This window comes from Ambystoma mexicanum, chromosome 6q (assembly GCF_040938575.1).
Source record: "Ambystoma mexicanum isolate Mex_15411 chromosome 6q, UKY_AmexF1_1, whole genome shotgun sequence".
In the NCBI taxonomy this organism is placed as follows: domain Eukaryota; kingdom Metazoa; phylum Chordata; class Amphibia; order Caudata; family Ambystomatidae; genus Ambystoma; species Ambystoma mexicanum.
In genome coordinates, this window is record NC_090937.1 from 794,114,074 (window position 1) to 794,135,032 (window position 20,959).

At 45.9% G+C, this 20,959-nt stretch overlaps 1 protein-coding gene across 1 annotated transcript in view; it reads left to right on the top strand.

The window, feature by feature from the left end:
* The window catches only part of GUCY1B1 (guanylate cyclase 1 soluble subunit beta 1), a 725,186-nt gene that overhangs the window by 592,602 nt on the left and 111,625 nt on the right, over positions 1–20,959 (top strand). Inside the window, exon 12 of the mRNA XM_069631323.1 lies at positions 13,737–13,891. Within this exon, the coding sequence (XP_069487424.1) occupies positions 13,737–13,891 (155 nt within the window). The remainder of the gene's footprint in view (positions 1–13,736; positions 13,892–20,959) is intronic.

The following is a 20,959-nucleotide window of genomic DNA, read 5'->3' on the forward strand; positions in this document are numbered from 1 at the left end:
CACACTGTCAAATCACATGTAGGACTCCCCGGCACCCCTGAAATACACGTACCCTGCTGAAATTGCGTGTAAAACTTCCCGCGCACCCCTGAAATACACGCGCCCAGGCTATTCGCGTGTGGAACTTCCCGTGCACCCCTGAAATACATGCGCCCAGGCTATTCGCGTGTGGAACTTCCCGCTCACCCCTGAAATACACGCGCCCAGGCCAATCGCGTGTGGAACTTCTCACGCACCCCTGGAATACACGTAGCCCGCTCCCCCAGGCCCGATCGCGTGAGGAACTTCACGCGAACCCCTGAAATACACGTACCCTGCTGAAATCGCGTGTAAAACTTCCCGCGCACCCCTGAAATACACGTACCCTGCTAAAATCGCGTGTAAAACTTCCCGCGCACCCCTGAAATACACGCGCGCAGGCTATTCGCGTGTGGAACTTCCCGCGCACCCCTGAAATACACGCGCCCAGGCTATTCGCGTGTGGAACTTCCCGCGCACCCCTGAAATACACGCGCCCAGGCTATTCGCGTGTGGAACTTCCCGCGCACCCCTGAAATACACGCGCCCAGGCCAATCGCGTGTGGAACTTCTCACGCACCCCTGGAATACACGTAGCCCGCTCCCCAGGGTCCGATCGCGTGAGGAACTTCACGCGAACCCCTGAAATACACGTACCCTGCTGAAATCGCGTGTAAAACTTCCCGCGCACCCCTGAAATACACATACCCTGCTGAAATCGCGTGTAAAACTTCCCGCGCACCCCTGAAATACACGCGCCCAGGCTATTCGCGTGTGGAACTTCCCGCACACCCCTGAAATACACGCGCCCAGGCTATTTGCGTGTGGAACTTCCCGCGCACCCCTGAAATACACGCGCCCAGGCTATTCGCGTGTGGAACTTCCCGCGCACCCCTGAAATACACGCGCCCAGGCCAATCGCGTGTGGAACTTCTCACGCACCCCTGGAATACACGTAGCCCGCTCCCCCAGGCCCGATCGCGTGAGGAACTTCACGCGAACCCCTGAAATACACGTACCCTGCTGAAATCGCGTGTAAAACTTCCCACGCACCCCTGAAATACACGTACCCTGCTGAAATCGCGTGTAAAACTTCCCGCGCACCCCTGAAATACACGCGCCCAGGCTATTCGCGTGTGGAACTTCCCGCGCACCCCTGAAATACACGCGCCCAGGCTATTCGCGTGTGGAACTTCCCGCGCACCCCTGAAATACACGCGCCCAGGCTATTCGCGTGTGGAACTTCCCGCGCACCCCTGAAATACACGCGCCCAGGCTATTCGCGTGTGGAACTTCCCGCGCACCCCTGAAATACACACGCCCAGGCCAATCGCGTGTGGAACTTCTCACGCACCCCTGGAATACACGTAGCCCGCTCCCCCAGGCCCAATCGCGTGAGGAACTTCACGCGAACCCCTGAAATACACGTAGCACGCTGGGAGACATGAGTGGGGGCCTGGTGGAGGGTGCCCCTGGTGACTGGGGGGGTGGGGGTGGTGGGAGACATGGGTGGGGGCCTGGTGGAGGCTGCCCCTGCACTGCTGGGGGGAGGGGGTGGTGGGAGACATGAGTGGGGGCCTGGTGGAGGGTGCCCCTGCACTGCTGGGGGGTGGGGGTGGTGGGAGACATGAGTGGGAGCCTGGTGGACGGTGCCCCTGCACTGCTGGGGGGTGGGGGTGGTGGGAGACATGAGTGGGGGCCTGGTGGAGGGTGCCCCTGGTGGCTGGGGGGTGGGGGTGGTGGGAGACATGAGTGGGGTCCTGGTGGAGGGTGCCCCTGGTGGCTGGGGGGTGGGGGTGGTGGGAGACATGGGTGGGGGCCTGGTGGAGGGTGCCCCTGGTGGCTGGGGGTTGGGGGTGGTGGGATACATGGGTGGGGGCCTGGTGGCGGGTGCCCCTGGTGGCTGGGGCTGGGGGCGGTGATAGACATGAGTGGGGGCCTGGTGGAGGGTGCCCCTGGTGGCTGGGGGGTGGGGGTGGTGGGAGACATGAGTGGGGGCCTGGTGGAGGGTGCCCCTGCACTGCTGGGGGGTGGGGGTGCAGGGGGACATGAGCAGGTGTGCAGGGTAGTCCCCTGTTTTGTGGGCTGCCTGCAGGGGCCGTGGAGGGTGTACAGGGAACACCTGTGAGGACCCACCCAGCCTAATCGCGTGTGTAACTTCCCACGCACCCCTGTAATACACGTACCAAGCCAAATTGCGTGTGATAATTCCCGCGCACCCCTGTAATACACGTACCTGGCCAATTCGCATGTGAGAATTCCCGCGCACCCCTGTGATACATGTACCCAGCCGAATCGCGTGTAAAACTTCCCGTGTACCCCTGTAATACACGTACCCAGCCAAATCGCGTGTGATAATTCCCGCGTACCCCTGTGATACACGTTCCCTGGCTAATCGCGTGTGGAACTTCCCGCGCACCCCTGAAATACACGCGCCCAGGCCAATCGCGTGTGGAACTTCTCACGCACCCCTGGAATACACGTAGCCCGCTCCCCCAGGCCCGATCGCGTGAGGAACTTCACGCGAACCCCTGAAATACACGTACCCTGCTGAAATCGCGTGTAAAACTTCCCGCGCACCCCTGAAATACACGTACCCTGCTGAAATCGCGTGTAAAACTTCCCGCGCACCCCTGAAATACACGCGCCCAGGCTATTCGCGTGTGGAACTTCCCGCGCACCCCTGAAATACACGCGCCCAGGCTATTCGCGTGTGGAACTTCCCGCGCACCCCTGAAATACACGCGCCCAGGCTATTCGCGTGTGGAACTTCCCGCGCACCCCTGAAATACACGCGCCCAGGCTATTCGCGTGTGGAACTTCCCACGCACCCCTGAAATACACACGCCCAGGCCAATCGCGTGTGGAACTTCTCACGCACCCCTGGAATACACGTAGCCCGCTCCCCCAGGCCCGATCGCGTGAGGAACTTCACGCGAACCCCTGAAATACACGTAGCACGCTGGGAGACATGAGTGGGGGCCTGGTGGAGGGTGCCCCTGGTGACTGGGGGGGTGGGGGTGGTGGGAGACATGGGTGGGGGCCTGGTGGAGGCTGCCCCTGCACTGCTGGGGGAGGGGGTGGTGGGAGACATGAGTGGGGGCCTGGTGGAGGGTGCCCCTGCACTGCTGGGGGGTGGGGGTGGTGGGAGACATGAGTGGGGGCCTGGTGGAGGGTGCCCCTGCACTGCTGGGGGGTGGGGGTGGTGGGAGACATGAGTGGGGGCCTGGTGGACGGTGCCCCTGCACTGCTGGGGGGTGGGGGTGGTGGGAGACATGAGTGGGGGCCTGGTGGAGGGTGCCCCTGGGGGGTGGGGGTGGTGGGAGACATGAGTGGGGTCCTGGTGGAGGGTGCCCCTGGTGGCTGGGGGGTGGGGGTGGTGGGAGACATGGGTGGGGGCCTGGTGGAGGGTGCCCCTGGTGGCTGGGGGTTGGGGGTGGTGGGATACATGGGTGGGGGCCTGGTGGCGGGTGCCCCTGGTGGCTGGGGCTGGGGGCGGTGATAGACATGAGTGGGGGCCTGGTGGAGGGTGCCCCTGGTGGCTGGGGGGTGGGGGTGGTGGGAGACATGAGTGGGGGCCTGGTGGAGGGTGCCCCTGCACTGCTGGGGGGTGGGGGTGCAGGGGGACATGAGCAGGTGTGCAGGGTAGTCCCCTGTTTTGTGGGCTGCCTGCAGGGGCCGTGGAGGGTGTACAGGGAACACCTGTGAGGACCCACCCAGCCTAATCGCGTGTGTAACTTCCCACGCACCCCTGTAATACACGTACCAAGCCAAATTGCGTGTGATAATTCCCGCGCACCCCTGTAATACATGTACCTGGCCAATTCGCATGTGAGAATTCCCGCGCACCCCTGTGATACATGTACCCAGCCGAATCGCGTGTAAAACTTCCCGTGTACCCCTGTAATACACGTACCCTGGCCAATCGCGTGTTCAACTTCCCGCGTACCCCTGTAATACACGTACCCTGGCTAATCGCGTGTATAACTTCACGCGTACCCCTGATATGCACGTTACCCGCTTTGCGTTCCTTGTTTGGCAGCCCTGTAAACTGGTCCAGGGTTAGCGCAGCCCTTTGCGATGATTTAGCGATTTTGATGGCTTTTCCTTGCGCGAGGGCGTTCTTGGGGGCGTTACTGGCGCTGCTGCAGGGTCGCTGCGATACTCTGCGCCACGGCTGGTTTGGGAGCCTAAAATCCATGAATACGCTGTGCGCGGAAATCGGTTTTAGCGCACGTGCCTGGCGCAGACAATCGCACGCGGACACTCTGCGCCAGCCGCTTGCGACACTTTTCTGCGAAATTCTATGAATTACCCTGACAGAGTTTCCAGACTAAAATAACTGACACAGGAGCTACACAGAAACAAGCTGGGCACACTTACCTTTAACTTCCACAATAAACAAGGATACTTTTATGTACTTAAAAAAATGTATTTTTTTCTAAATCATCTGTCAACCACTTTTGGCTCTTCGTTGTCAGAACGTGGTATCATCAAATTGTTTTGAAACCATTTTCATTAAACATATCACAAAGTTAACTGTAAATTCTCTGACATGCACATTGTATAATGATTTGCTACTACTGTGCCAGCTTCAATCCCACTGTATTGTCTCTGAACAAAATAAGCATAGCAATGGACTTGTTTCTCGAGTTTCTTTTCCATCTTCACTCTCATGTATTTAGTTACCTTGTGTTTCAAGATCGTTTTCCCATGCACAGAATATCTCTTGTTGAACTTGAAGGACTGGTCTGCATATAGTTGATATGCTCTTCATGTGCACTGCCACAGATTTACCTAGTAAAGCATTTTCATTGGTGCCATGTTAGGTAGCTAAATGCTAATCACCACTAGCCTTCATTAGAGTTATAGTTAGGTTCTCATTCTGAGTTAGCCATAAAGAGTAAAAAGGCTATTTTTTTAACCGTCCTCCTTGTTTCAGCTCATTAATTATGTTCTTGATTTGGTATTTTGGGTAATAACACATATGAAAAATACTGAATGATTATAAGTTGAAAATCTGTATTACTAGATAATCATTTAAAACTCCACTAGCATACGTGATGCCCATAGTGGAACCACTGCACTAGTGCAGTGGCTCAAACAGTTAGCTTATGGGCTTGTGGGAACCTCACTGCCTGCCACTGAGTAGCTCAAACTGTCTTAAGAAGTGCAACACTAACAAAATATAATGTGAAAAAAACAAGATAAGAGCAGTTTAGGTTCCAGCACATACAGTCCTATTGCTTTGTCTCTTACTCTATATTCATTCGGGACTGACTCATCTCGAAGCATACCATGCGGGTGAAGGAAGTGCATGGAACGTCCAGGCAAGAAATGCTCCCTGTTAGTGACAGGGAAGGAGAGGTAAACATGGTAATTCAAGCAACAGTGGTATTCCTTAAAGCAAGGTGTGTGCATATGTGACAGTGAAAAAGCAATGTTTAGATTGGTGAGAAGAGCTACTACTTACATCATTCATGACAGCATGAGGATTAGAAATCTAATACCACATAAAAGAAATATATTACTACAAACCACATTATTGTAGATGTTTAGATTTCTGGGCAGGTAGAGAGTTAGCCTGTGATCGCAGGTTATATACAATTGCGATGTGAAGAGCCAGGAATGAGACGTGGACATAGTGGATTCATGGTATTGCTCAAAGACTTTTAGTAAAATAAAAGGGGTTTGGGAAATGTCTCTCTGTCCATACTCGAAGAGGTGTTTCCTTATCTGAAACAAAAACTAAGGATCTGTCCAAGGTCAGGATGTCTAAAGCAAATCGTCCTGTGTCCAAAGTACTATTCTGGCCCTCGCGTCACACTAAAATAACTCTAAGGTGAAAAGGGAAGATGTCTTTGGCCTTCAGTAGTGCACAAATGTTCAAAAAGAAAATGCAAAACTCTGACACAAAAATGATCCAGAAGGATAGAGTTCCTTGTTCCAGAGTGTGGTTCCCTTCCCATGGATTTCTCTTCATTCTTTCAAGACTCTTTGCTTCATCACACAAAACAACGTTGCTGCTAGTCTGTATTTCACTTGGATCCCTGGTGTACTATCATGCCAGGTTTGCACTTCCTGTTAATGTCCTTTCATACTGTTGTCACCAATCCTATTATATCCTGCTTAGGACTTTCTCAGGTACTGTATAGTATACACTGTTCAATTTGACTATGCCTGGTATACTCTCTTGCCAGGGCTTCTCTTATCTGTATGTCTTCTTATGGGCTCTGCCTGGTACACTCTCCTGCCAGTACTTTTTCATATAGGAGTGTTCTTGCTCTTTCAATCTGCCTGATACATTTTCCTGCCAGGGCTTTACTCAGGTATATGTTCTTGCACCTTAATTTTGCCTGGTATACTCCCCTCCAGGGCTTTCTCATGTGAACATTTCACAGACTAGCAAACTTCATAGTCTCTTGTAATGGTATTGTTCTGTCTTGAACTCCCCCGGTACACTATCCTACCATGGTTTCTCTCATACGTGTATTGCATGCACTCACAAACTTGATAGTCCTTTCAGTATATCCCACTTTGCCAATTTAAGAGAATTTTACTTTCTCGTTCTTTCTGGTGTGCTTTACTTGCATCTGTTTCCATCTGGCAGGCTTGCCGTTACGCCCCGATGTCCCCGCTTAACCCTGGGTGGACTCATCGGCTAAAATTGGCGTACATCAGGTCTCCAGCTGCAATCAAGTGGCACCTTTCCAGTGTTCTGCCTTTTCTTGTTGCATCTGTTTTCCAGCATAATGGCCCTTTCGCTGCTCCCACTTCTCTTCTCTGTGTCTCTCTGTACTCCGGTTTGGTGGAGGCTACCTTTTATTATGGGCAAAAAACCAGAATCTCTCCAAAGTCTTCTGGCATGCACACGTTCACCTGCATTCTCCTTTTACTCGCTTTTCCAAAAAGCTGCTTCACTCAACGGACTCCACTCAAGCCTTGCAGTTCCTCTGTCAGCACCAAGGCAGATACCATTGTCCAGCCAGCACCTTTTCATCAACTGTTGAGACAGTTTACATTTCCTGGCTTCAGGTAGGTTTCTGTACAACTAGAGCATGGTTTGCACTACGGGTCTCCATTGAACCGCATTAATCGGCTCTTCTTCAATGTTACAATAGGAAAATAAAAGTCTGTTTCTGATAACTTGGATGAGGTTTTTGGTACAGTGTTCTTGGCGATCTTGAAGGTCAAGTCAGTCCTTGATGTCCTATGTGCAGAAAGTGGGCAGATATTTTCAGTGTTTTTCTTGGGTCGGTCAGTGGAGGTATGCTATTGAGGCATAGGGAATAGCAGAGGATTCTCAAACGAGAAAGGGGGATACCAGTTCTCGCCCGATTATGCCATAATAACCCCCCTCATAAGGGTCGCATTCCCCATGTGATCCTCCTTCATATAGCCACCCAGGAGGTCAGGATCTGGTAGCGGCTGCTGTGCCCTGGCCACACGGGATGAGGTCACCATCGGGAAAGGAATGATGATACCATCAAGCACATCACAGTAAGTAGCCGTCACATATCAATGCCAGGATTACTTGTACATCGGTTTAAATAGGTAAAAAAAAACAACTTTAATTTTGTTCTGTCAACATTTTCCATAACTGTCTTGGCAATTGTTTGAATCAATTGTGAATAAACGAGGACCATCAAAGCTCATTGTACCAAAGGTTAATATACAACGTGTCCGCCTGTAAGGCAAAAGATGCTGTGTAATTCAAAATCAAACATTTCAGGCTCTTTGATATGAGTTATTGTGTCATAAGATAATACAAATTCCATCATCTGATCCCTTTACTTTACAAGGGTATGAGTGCACGGCTTTGTTTTAGTTAGTTGTTCAGGATACATTTCATTGATCAGAAGTAACTCTATACAGAAGTGTTTGGTGACCCCTGCTCTCTAAATTCCTTTACAAAGCAAAAATAGGAAGAGAGACCCAGAGAGAGCAACATGTGTGTCATCACAGATGCCCACATTCTCGTACCATTTGCTCTCCAGTGCATAGAAGAGTGGGCCATTGACGACTTTTCTGTATATTTTTGTTAAGGTAAAGTTGGGTGTGTATTACGCTACTGTAACATATCCCTTTCCATTCCCAAGACAGGAATGGAAATTAATTATTTAAACAAATCTACATGTTTAATTACTGATAGGGCAAGTAGACTCCTAATGTTGTGGAGAAACTCAAATTTCCTCATGCAGTAATTATAAACACTGCAGGTGGAAATAATGTGGTCCTCATTGCGAGTTTGGTGATAATTCAGTGGTAATTGTGTTGAATTACAGGCAAAATCGGATACTGTTACCGCCACTTGGTCTCGTGGGTATACAATAGGATTACAAGTGGTTGTAGGGGGGCGTTAGATTCCATTTTAGGAGTACATAGGACTGCATGCAGTGCTTGACTGAATTAGCTTGAGCAGTAATTCTGCTGTGGTAATTCCCCACATTTTTGGCTTTAAAGTAGAGGATTTGTCTCCATCGTGCTGCTGGAGGTTAATCCTCCACTTTGATGCGGAACTTGGGATTTGAAGGAGTGGTAAAAATGATTTTATCACCCAAAAATTGATGGTAACCACATTTTTACAGCTCTACCAAACTGGGAATGAGGCCCATAAATGTACGAAACTCTCAATCAAACCCTAAATTGGTGCGCAAAGGAAAATAGCTTAGATTTTGTATGTTTTTTTTAAACAAGTTTGTAAATTCTATTACCATGCCAGACAATCTTCTTTTTACAGTGTAACAATTGTAGTGCTCTAAATTGTATCACATTTTTCATGATAAAGCGTTATGTTTTCGGGATCAGGTACAGTTGAAGCAAGACGTGACATATATTTAATAATAGTTGATGAGAATGAATAAAGGATTTAAACCTAGCACAGCTGTTTTCTTTTACCAAAACGTGCCAGTGTACCCATTGGAAATGTAGTCAGTTTTCGCCTCATTGAAAGATCCTACAAATGTTCCAAATTAATTTGATGTTTAGCCTAAATGGGTAATGAAAACTAAGATAATACTGAAAAATTCCTATTCAGAATTTATAATCGTCTAGTATTTGCCTTTTCAAAATATTATTTGCTTATATTATTTGGATTTCCTTCTCGTGATACCTGCATAAAAAGCTAGCAATACCATAAAGTAAAGGTAAACACAAAGGTACAATGCATAGCTGTACCCATTAATCATTTCATTGGTGTTGAGATAAATTGAGAACTAGTATAATATGAAACTAATAAGTCAGTTGGGAAATGTGACATGAACCTATCGTATTAGAGAAATAGAATAGAATAGAAAATAGCAACGTGGTGGTGACCAGCAGCATGTGGAATATCTCGGGAAAAGAGCCTGAAAAATGGATTGAGAAGGGTCAAGATCTTCAATGTGGGTATTCTCACTCAGGAGCTTGTAGCCCTTGGCCCCAGTAGAGGCTAGTAGAGGATACATGTTTGTCCATAGAGGGACCATAAAAATAAGACACTAGGCAAATAATAGTATTTTATTAAATGTATTGTGTGTTTTGGTTAATTTATCTGTGTTTGTGTTTCATCTGGATCTGTGTTTGTGGCCCATCAAGGGGCTGGATGGAATGCTGAATAAAGAAAAGAAAGAAAAACAAAGAAATAATACTCCTCTGCCCAAGAATGGGCTGGGCAGGGGAGAAACTATTCAAAAGAGGATTTAAAAAAGGAAAATTACAGTTGAAAGTTACAGTTAAAAGAGAGCAGTGAAATAGAGAAGCAGCAGAGGGTGAGAAGAAAAAGAGAAATAACCTCCGGGGGAGGGGTCGAGGGGCACTGCCTCAATAGACCCTACAGGGCACAGCGACTGTGGAGAGTGAGGTGATGCATGAGGGAGTCCCCAAAGTGTGAACCAGGAGCAAAGAGGCAACCTGGGACAGCGGGGGGTGTCAGCCCGCCCGTTGCCATACCGGACAGGCCCATGCATCATAAAGGGCCTGGTCAGCATGCGTGAGGATGCCCGGGCTGAAGGAGAACAACCCAGTCTGCGCTGTGTGAGGGGGTGACCCATACCAGGCTGCCCAGATGTACCCCCAGTAAGTCCACCTGATGGCCAGCGATGCAGCCCCCTTTTAAAAGTCCTCCTGTGCCGCACATGTCAGGCGCAGCGCAGGAGGTTAAGAGAGGAAAGTCTGCTCTGCCTTGGATGGTGGATAGTTGAAGAAAGTCCCTGGCTGGCTTGCTGGTCAGCCCGGTTGAAGAAATCCCTGGGCTGCCTCACTGAGCAGCCTGGGTGAAGCCCCATTGCTTTTGCCTTCTATATATCATTACTGACTTTTGTTTTATGAAGCATCAAACAAGCACCACAAACTATGAAATAGGATGAATGTGGATACTGCATCTGAAAGAAAAAGTAAAACCTTTGCGTTGTCATATGAGTGAAAACACCAGTATCCTGGTCTTGTCATGAAGGGATGGGAACCTCTATCAGCCAGGGGTAGGAGGCCTACCAGGAAGAAATCCAGGGAGGGTGGCAGTTGAGAGGGTTCCAACTTTCCTGCCCCCCCCCTTTTGCCAACCTGTATTTATGCAGTACTCCTTTATCTCACACCATGCCACCAAACTAAGAGGCTCAGTTGTTTCTTTCTATTTGCATGATGCAAGGAAAGACAAACAGTGGTCTCCAGTGTCACACACAGCACTAGAGATCTTGACCTAGGCCATGGTGAGCCTCCCTCAGCATCCCTCATGCCACAACCTTAAACAAGGAACTAGTGTAGAGAGAGGGACACAATATTACAACAATTATGAGCAAAGCTCCACCAGGCTCCCCAGATCTGTCAATGAACACCCGCAGCTGGTGTCAAACTCCATAGACCACCAGGGAATTAATGGAAGGGCCAAGAAAACAGTACAAGCTGTAATTACAGTAAGGAAGACTTAACCAATGACCCCTAACACAAACTCAGGCAGTTTACGTCCCAAACCTGCTCAGAGAAAAGGGACAGGGCTTAAACCACTATTTGTTATCTTTACTGCACATGACCTCTCCCTTAAAGAAATATTGATTAGGGCTAGAAGTTTAATGGGAGAAGGGGGAGGGGATAAGAGGGACAGCAGGAAACAGGAAGTTGTGGGGTTTTTGTGTGTGGTCAGAGGAGGGATGTATAAGAGCAAGAGAGCAGCAGGAGGAAAGAAAGATCGAGAAGAGGAATGTGGAGGCGATTTTTAGAGAAGGTGGGGTATTGGTTAGTCAGTGCAAATGTACTGCGTTGTAAGTGTACGTGAGAAGGTAATGATTGCAGATACATGAGGAAGTATAGGGAGAGTATGTGAAGTGCTTTTGTGAGTGAAAGGAGGATCTCTAAGTAGGAGGTGGGGTGGAGTGGTTAGTTGTGTGGAGGAGGAAGTAGTAGCATGGAAGAGGAGGTAGTAGGAGGTAGCATAGCTCTGACTAGAAGTCAAAATAAAAACCTGTAAACCTTCTCAGAACATTTGAGTAGTTGTGAGCCAACTGGGAAATAGGTTAAAGATGCATACCACATTTTGTTTTATTTGAGATATCTGAAGCAGATGATGCTCATGACGAGGAAAGAGACTTCAGGCTTATTCCCATTCATGTCAAGTTCACATAATATCACCTAGTCATCAACAGAGGGGAGACACAGCAAAAGATCTTCTGAAATTACAATTATTTTCCTTCCCTACTAGAGTGTTGTGAGGAACCTGAGGGCATTCTCACTTCTTCTACCCCTGAATCCTCCTCTCGGGTGGCCAGGGAAAGGCCATTGCTTTTGGATCCTGACCCTGGGGATGGATATGCAAGGGAGAATCAACTGGGTGAAGGGAACTTGGGGAGTGGAGAGAGGACGTCCTTAGGTGAAACATGGCATCCCCCATACCACGAGCCTTCATAGGCTATTGTTAGCCCTTTCCCTATCTTCCCCCTAAAACATTCCCCAAGAATCAACAGTACTCTACTGATATGAGGAAGAGACCAACCAGAGCAACACATCTTCATTCTAACAACGTACACATATATAGACCCCAACTGGCTGCTGGGATGAGGAGGACAGTAAGATTAAGGCAGCACTACCGCTTCAGCAGTGAGCGGTCTAGTCTTTTTTTGTACTATCAGGATGGTGGGAAATTTAAAAGGCGGAAGCCTTACAGAAATGGAGACCGAGTCAGAGCGGCTGCAACCAGCAAAAAGAGAGGTTTGCAGGAGTACACAAGGAATGCAGAGCTGGTGCAACAGAAGGAGGACGCAGAGTGAGACAGAGTTCCAGGCTGAGCTGCTGAAACAGACGAGAGCCAGGGGACCCGCAAGAAAGTCTCTGTCCCGCCTGCAGCCTGTCGTTTTGGAGAAGCTGACCCGTGGCAGGCAGAGACTCGCAGAACTGCCATACGCAGAAACCGGTGAGTCCGACTGTAGAAAGGGGGCCCGGGCACGGCAAGAGGGCAGTTCAGCCTGTATAAATTACAAGTACTTTTTGATTTCCAAACAAAGCAATCACAAATACTTTTGCATACCATATTTAATGAAAACCATTATAATTACTTTTGAATAACGAAACAAAGCAATTATAAGTGCCTTTAAATACTGAACAGAGTGTGAGCAAGTTTTGAGCACATATTGAATGGAGCGAAAGAAAGATGGTGAATTTGGCTGATACTACAAACTGTATTATCTGAGAAACTAAGTATTGACTAAAGCCAATAGAATTCAAGGAATTGTACTGTATGAGAAAACGAGCATTGGAAGCAGCCACAAGAGTTCAATGAACTGCATGGTATGAGGAAACCTGCATTGGCTAGAGCCATAAGGATATAAGAAAGTGTAACAAGATAATGGTGGCCAACCAAGCCACTGTACAGTGTCAGAAGAGTGTGACACTGCTAAATAAAGCAAGCTTCACTATCAAATGGAAGCAGTGGCACATTGTAGATGGAAAGCAGTCAAAAAGGGGCATTGGTTGCATAACCTATAAATGGTGGGCCGTGTGATCCAACAGCAGTGCCTAGACCGAGGGCCACTGTAAGGAAAAGCCACTAAAAGTCTCCATATAGAAGCTTGTGTTTTTCAACAATCTCTTATGTGATTCTGAATTCAAAAACAGAACAGCCTATCTAAATTAATGAAAAGTGCCAATATTTAAAGAGCTGAGAAGTGTCTAAGGGACAGGGTGTTGTTTTCATTTGTTAAAAAGCTGGAAGATTTGAAATCTTGGGGAAGGGAACCCTGATGCCTTATGAACTGTTTTGAACTTGGGGAAGGGGTAACTGATTACAAGCCAAGAGCTGGAAGAAGCTCTGAACTTTATTTTGAACACTACTCGTTTTGATGCTGTCATCCCTCTGCACATTGTAAACAGTTAATTGTGAGGGGAAGTATAGGTTTTGGACACAGACACACATTTGATTTGGACTTCGTGACACAGTCTTTCCTTAGTTTTCTTTAGGTAGGGAAATGCAATCTTAACCTTAACATAGGGCAAGTTAGGCCTTAACCCACCCAACCAAATAAGTTAATAACACTTTTGTGAACCAAGCTTGAACCTGTTGCCTGTGTTTACTTCATGATTCCTTCACAGTGTGCAGTGTATTCATACATGTTTAAAGTCGAGCTGGTCTATCTGTAAAACAGGTTGATGATTAATTCTATAAACATGACTTTAGTGTTACTAAACAAATTAGTTGTTGATTGATGTTGAGAAACAAAAGAGCACTTGTTTAATTATGTTTATTTATTCTTTAGATAACAATTGGTATTCATACTGGTGAAGTTGTTACTGGAGTAATTGGCCAAAGAATGCCCCGCTACTGTCTCTTTGGTAACACTGTTAATCTAACGAGCAGAACTGAAACCACAGGAGAAAAAGGGAGGATTAATGTGTCAGAATATACATACAGGTAAGAAAGAAAACTATTAACAGAAAGCAATATCTCAAAATGGATTCATCATCATGAAAAACATTACCTGCAAATGCAATGCTTTATAGAAATATCAGAGGTATAATGGATCTTCAGCAGAGAAAATAAAATATAGTGCGATTCAGGGTAAACTAATCTTATCAGACTCAACGTCTGCCATTTTGTTGGGCTCTTGGCACTTGGCAAAGCATGTGGAAATCCTAAGGTTGTGATGGGTGCAGGCTGAAAACCCAATTCCTTTGTGTCAGCTTGTTTATAGGTTGTCCCTGTTTGTGGCACCTGCAGCATATGAATATCGAGCAGTAAGAACACAGGTTTTGAAAACCTGCTTGCTTCACTACCAGGGCATTTATACCAGGAGAGATGCTGTCTTGAATGATGCAGATTTTATGTGTTCTAGGGGGTAGAACTGTTACAAAGTCATTGAGAAAGGGCCTATCATGGCTCTGCTGGGGTCAAGGAGGAGATGAAGGGTAGCGACATGTGTTAGACAGCAGTGTGTTTCTGTATTCATATACATAATGAAATGAAGAACTAAAAGGCCAGCAGGTTAGACTCTGGTTGTGGGTTCTGAGAATATCATATATCTGTCATGCTAAGCAGTTCTGCCTGTCATTGGTATGTTCTTATGATGATAGTAGGAAAGGAAAGAGTGGTGTTTCACGATTGTTCCAGGTTTCCTTGACCGCACCTAGGTGAGTGCTTATGCAGAGGTTTTTCTGTCCTTTCCCCATCACAGACGGTAAAACCAATCCAGTAGAGTCTGGCCGCAAAGTGGGAATAACAATGGGAATGCAGTAGCAGTGAGGATTTCAGGTAATCAGTTTGATACAAAAAGCACCTGAATGAGACCTGAACCAACAGCAAATGTCTGGTTGTCTTAATCAGAGCTTGGACATGTGCTCAATGGGCAGTATTGGAGGAATTGTTGGAGTGACAGACACAATTGAGTCCTGCCTCAGAGTGAGTATGTCAGTGCCAACGTGTTCTAGCAGAGCTATTGGAGTCCTGAGTCCATTGTGGGTTGTGTCAGGAAGACTTAACTGATTAGTATGTCTATTAGTGCTATTTTATTTATTGTGTTCTGGTGAATAGTCAGTATTTAAAGTTCTTCCCAAACATCATGCTGTCTTCCTAGGTGCGGAATCTCCTGGAAATAGAGTTCCATGGGTTGGGTGGCAGGACTGATAAGGAGGACGTCCCTTGGCATTTCCATTTGAACCGACTGTGGCACTGTTATTAGAGACACATTGTAGGATATAAGTATTGGGGGATGTGCAGATGGGATGTTGATTTCCAAGCCTCTACCCTGGAAGGTCTCATGTGTGATGTACAGGGTTTTCAAATTGATTATTTAGAGAGTTAATGTAGATGAACCATAGACTGTCCTCGTGGACTGAAAGCTGCACCTTACCCACTACACGTGACTGGGCTGCATTTTATAACCTCTATAACTAAATGGAATTGAGCTATGCCCATGTGATATTGTGTCGGAGCACTTAGTGAGAAGCAGATATGGGTTTGATGCATTGTAGTGATGTCCCTACTTAAAGCTGATGGCTTTCCATTCTAAAATGACAAATTTGTGATTTTTAGTGACCTGCTGTGATGAGTATTAGTTTGCTTATTTACAGATTGGCTCTCTTAATGGAGGGAAAAGCCTATATTTTTGTCTGACCAATTCCTCACATAGGTAATAGTTAAATCTGCTGTGTTGCCTTCAAGGTCCACACCTTACAAATCTAATTCAGAGATATGCATTGCATTCATGTAGTAAATCCATTTGGTCCTTTCTCTTGTGCAATGTTCGGACAATGTGCACGGTGACAAGAAACAAGGGCCAATACTATTTTAACCCATAACTTTGTCTGACCATCTCAACATCAGTCCGTTTCAACAACTAATTGTGACGGTAATTATGGCCTACCAATTGTTTATGAATGGAGCAGAAGGTACAGTTGCACTTAGCAGGTATGGTGATTGAGAGGCTATAACACACCCCGATGATGATTCCAATGTTAAGATGTGTTAAGACTCATCACATATTTTCATAATGTGGCATCACCCAATCAGATTCCTCACATTCAAAAGTATATGTCAATGCAGAGAAAAAACATTGTTTTTCATTGTTTCCACAGATTGTATCATGGGAATGTGTATTGCTGGTTATAAAAATAGATAATGCCAAAAGAGAATAATAATGTAACCTTGAGAAGGGTGCACTGTGGAGTAATAATAAGGCCCAACACAGTATTCCTGTGTGTCTCACTTGCCCAAAGTAACATGGCCATTTAATGCATGCCATGATGAGCATCCACGCGCACACAAACACCTCACACACATACACAAACACACATACACCACACACATACTAATGTTCACATGCTTGCTGCTTATAATGAATATACAAAAATGACATGGCCCTCAGCCAAAAATCATTGAGGTTTACAATATTGAAAATCAATTACACATTCAAATTCATTTGGGAAATTAAGAACCACAATTGTGTTATGACCTGTGCCATTTGGCATGACTACAATCCCTGTGCACAATGACCATGGTGGGAAAGTAAATGCCTTAACACCACATTGTTGCATGAACACTCCTGTTGAACAAAGTTGTTGCTGCCTGCTTTGGTCAAGTAGAGGTGAGGGAGAGAATCTTCTAAATACCCAAAGAGAGCAGAATTGAAATCAAATAGTCCCAGAATCCCTAGCTGTTCCCTAAGTGCTCTAGAAAACTCAAAACCACCTTAATTCAAATCCAGTCTGGTGCGTGAGTTCGGGCAGGAGTTCCAGTCCGACTCCATTGTTGATGAGAGAGGGGCATTTTCTGTGCCGGACCGGTGTTGCAGCATTTTAGAGACTATCACTTTAACTGCTAGAGTCCGCCCATATAATCTCATCACAGGCGCATAGCGCTGCACGTGAGTTGTGGCAGGAATTCCAGTCTGACTCCACTGTTGACAAGAGAGGAGCATTTTGTGTCCCAGACTAGTGTTGCATCCTTTTCAGAGACTATCACTTTAACTGCTGGAGTCCGCCCACATAATCTCATCACAGGCGCGTAGCACAGCATGTGAGTTCAGGCAGGAGTTCGAGTCTGACTCAGAGTCCGAGTCCAAACGGAGTAATGGAGGACTTCTCTTCACTGCCTGTGATCGGGCTGAACACCAGGGGGAAACCTAATCTGACGATGGCGCAAAAAAAACAGACCTCTGCCCTCATATTGAAGAAGCCATATACACGCTCGGTGAGTGAAGCGTGCGTGCAGAGTAATAACAATACTGCTGCAAAAGTAAAAAAAATGTGGGGGAATGACTGTGATAAGAGATGTTTGACCATAGCCAGCAACAACAAATCTCCCCCTAAAAATTACGACACACATGGAATACATAACGTAAAAACAGTCAATCTAGTGTTAAGCAAGATCAACACTGAAGCCAGAAGTTTGAACGTTATGGATTCAGAGCTGAGTCTCATTGGATACTCATAGACGACAGCACACAAACTCTGCTCTATTAACAGAGCAAGACAGGAGCACGGTCGGTGGACAAATGGGAGAAATTGACGACACAACTGGCTTAAAGGTGCTTAGAATGTTACAGGGTGACTTAGCATTGCTAACAAAACTGCCTGTCACTGTCCACGCACTGTCCTCCTCGTTGATAACTTCCCCACTCACAAACACAGAAGAAAGGCTATGCGACTCACATGGAAAGCTAGCATTTGTGGAGGAGGAATCATCAGACGAGATCCTAACAGGTGTACCGGATTACCATGAAATAGCCCCCCAGATGGATGGTAGAGGTGGAGATGGTTGAGATGTGGTGGAAGTAAGCTCTAGCCTGAACAGGGAAGTAGTCCCTGAGTCAGGCAAGGTTCAACTAGAGATTAAAAAAAGCAGCCTAGCAATAGCGCAGACATTCAGTAGGAAGAGTGGGGTGTGAATGAGGAGCGAACAAGCATGAAAAAAGGTAACAATGAAAAATCACCCGCACATAATAATCTATCGGGAGCCACCAACAACTACAGACAGGAAATAAAGGACAATAAAGGTCATCAGAGTGTAGCACCTCACATGCCTGAAGAATGCACTCATCCTTTGACGAACAATGACTCGAGAGTACATTCCTCACTAAATGGCGGCAACTATAGAGAAAAAAATGCTCAGATCAGTTTGACGGCATGGGACGACAACGATAACATATCAATCAACGACGGCGATGAAGAAATATGAAGAAATATGGCTATATAATGCGCCAATGGTCAAAGAAGGGAGCAATTTGGAACCAAGTCAAACAAAGCAAAAAAGTGACCAGTATCAACCATGCGGAGGGAAATTACAACACCTGGCCCATCCAACTGTTGAAAGACCCCGCTGATTGGTAAATGAGGGAAACCCAGAAACAAAAGCCTTAACGATGTTTCAATAGCTGTGGAAATCCGAGAACTGGAATGGTGAGACAGTTTCATAAAAAGATGAAAGCCGGGAACAACAACTCTATAAATAAATATTACAGCACAACTTTGAATGGTCAATCGAATTCATCGCGGAGGTGCAATTTAACGACAGGTCTAGGCTTGTTTAAAAGTACACAGGATGGCTCTGAAAATGATGCCGGATCCAGTGCTCATGGGAATTTTCAAGAACTTCTTAAAAGAATGGACAAACTTGGTCCTTTGCAATTAACCAAACAAGTGAAGAGACAAAAAGAAAAAGTACAGATTTACCATACTACAGAAGACAAGGGAAAAAATCAAAGGACAAACGACGAGTGTAAATGTGACACGACAGGGCTTGAACATGAGAGACGGCTGAACAACGAAGCAAAGGTAAACAAACATACTTCAACAAGCAAAGCTCCAAGTGACTTGGGGGAGTTGGTCTCATCTGGGAGTCTGAGATCACACAACAAGCACTTAACAGAAGGAAAGGACCAAAGAATAGATGATTCCCCACGTCAACCACCAGTGAAAAGTCAATTATCAATCACAGCGGGAATTCAGATCCATAACAATGTAATGGCAGCGCTCTCTATTTCCCTTGCACCGTACACAAAGTACGAAACAATTAACGGAAATGTAAAAGATAACACAAACCTGCTTGTGCAAATTCAAACAAAGATAACATTTTTGGAACTCTTCTCAAGCAAACTCGACGCAATTAAATGGATGAGAAAAACAATAGAAACAAACGAGAGGGAGCAAATGAGAATGTGTGACATTGTAGGAGAAAGGGCACAAAGCCGTCAGGAATCACAATCCTCTAAACAAATGATTGCCCCAGCTGTCACACGTTCGACAATCTTGCATAAAGACATAAACAATGAGAACACAGGCTATGAGCTATTTTCTCCAACCACTTGTAATAGATTAACAAGAGCTAGTGCTCTGAACACATGTTCTAAAGTCCACTGCAAAAAAATCAAGGGGCCAAAAGCTCTGCAAGAATCTACAAGACCTCCACTAAAGGATCAAATAAAAACATTCCCATGGAGCTTAATAGTAATCTGATGAAAAGGCCACCACTGAACAAGGGAAATGCAGGAAAAGACAGTTTGTTCCCAGTATTTAAAGCATCCCAAGGTCCAGTTTTGGAAGCTACGGGCCATGAGGAATGTCCGGTGATACAACAGAGTAACAGTTTCAATCCTGAAGGCCACTCAGAAGCAAACAAAAGGCCTAAGAACATTAAGATGAGCTCAAGGAACAAGGCAGTGGGATCCAGAGCATTTTTAAGAAATATTCAGGTCTTATCACCACCAACAATGTTTGAAAGAAATACAGTGGATTAAGATAAAGGGAAAGCCACTAATGTCATCACAGCGAACTTTAATACACCTCGTGAAAGCGAGGTGAAGGAGAAAAGTGATTCAAACATGGACGAGGATGAAGTGGAAGGGCAGCATGATTTAATAGATGACGCTTCCTTTAACATCAAAGAAGCTCAGTCAGATGCAGAAACGGATGCTAATACGGACTTGGCGAACCCAAGAGCAGTGACAATTGCAAAGAGGCAAGCTTCAAAGCACAATAGTGAGATTGTGATCACGGAAGATGAATGTGTTAATACAAGTGGTGACGATGACAATTTTTTATAACGATGGATGAAAAACGAAAAATAAGACATATGTCTAACCCTAATAACAGACAAAGTGAGGAACCAAGGAAAAAACAAGTAAAAAGCCCCAAAATATTATTTGGAATCCAAAATGACCAGCTGAAAAAACAAATGAAATTAAGAAATGAAACGCCATGGATGCATCAGTCTGTAAACCAAGAATTAGGATTGAAAATATCCTAAAAGAGAATGAAGACACCAACTTGAATAGGAACAACGTGAACCACCTACTTCACAGTGTTTTTTCGCTGAAGGGAATCTCGTCAGATGAAATTGCAGTGGTGGAATATGTGGACGAAAAGCGTGTTGACCAAGTAATACTACACTTGCACTCACTGAAAAACAAAAATAAAATTCTACGCAACACTCACTGAAAAACAAAAATAAAATTCTACGCAACACCAGTAAATTATGAAAACTGGGATACGATGTGTATGATCATAGCCCCTTCATAATGGAAAAGACTGCTTAAGCATTAAAAAAAGGAAACCAAACAGACTACAAACATAAAATGGAAAAGAATGTTGCCATAGTGCGAAACAGACGAATAGGGACATTATAAGGATAACGGTCGAAAATTCCAAAAAAGAACAGGACCATGAGCAAAAAGGGGCATCTCGGAAAATCAAATCCAATTCCGATGATAACTGGTCATGGATGGCAAGTGCCCTGTCAAAAAGCGCTATCAAAGAACCAAAGATATAAATGGACAGGAAAAAAGGCAACACTCGTTTCATAGAATACCAGGGGCTTTCAACACTTACTAAATTCATTAAACAGAGATTTAAAGGATGCATCAATTGTCTGTCGCCAAGAGACCTGTGAGTTTCCAATATGCGAAAATGATGATGTTTATATGAATCCGGCAAAAAAAGGACCAAACGGAAGATCTCATGGTGGTCTGTTGATGCTATATGAAACTGG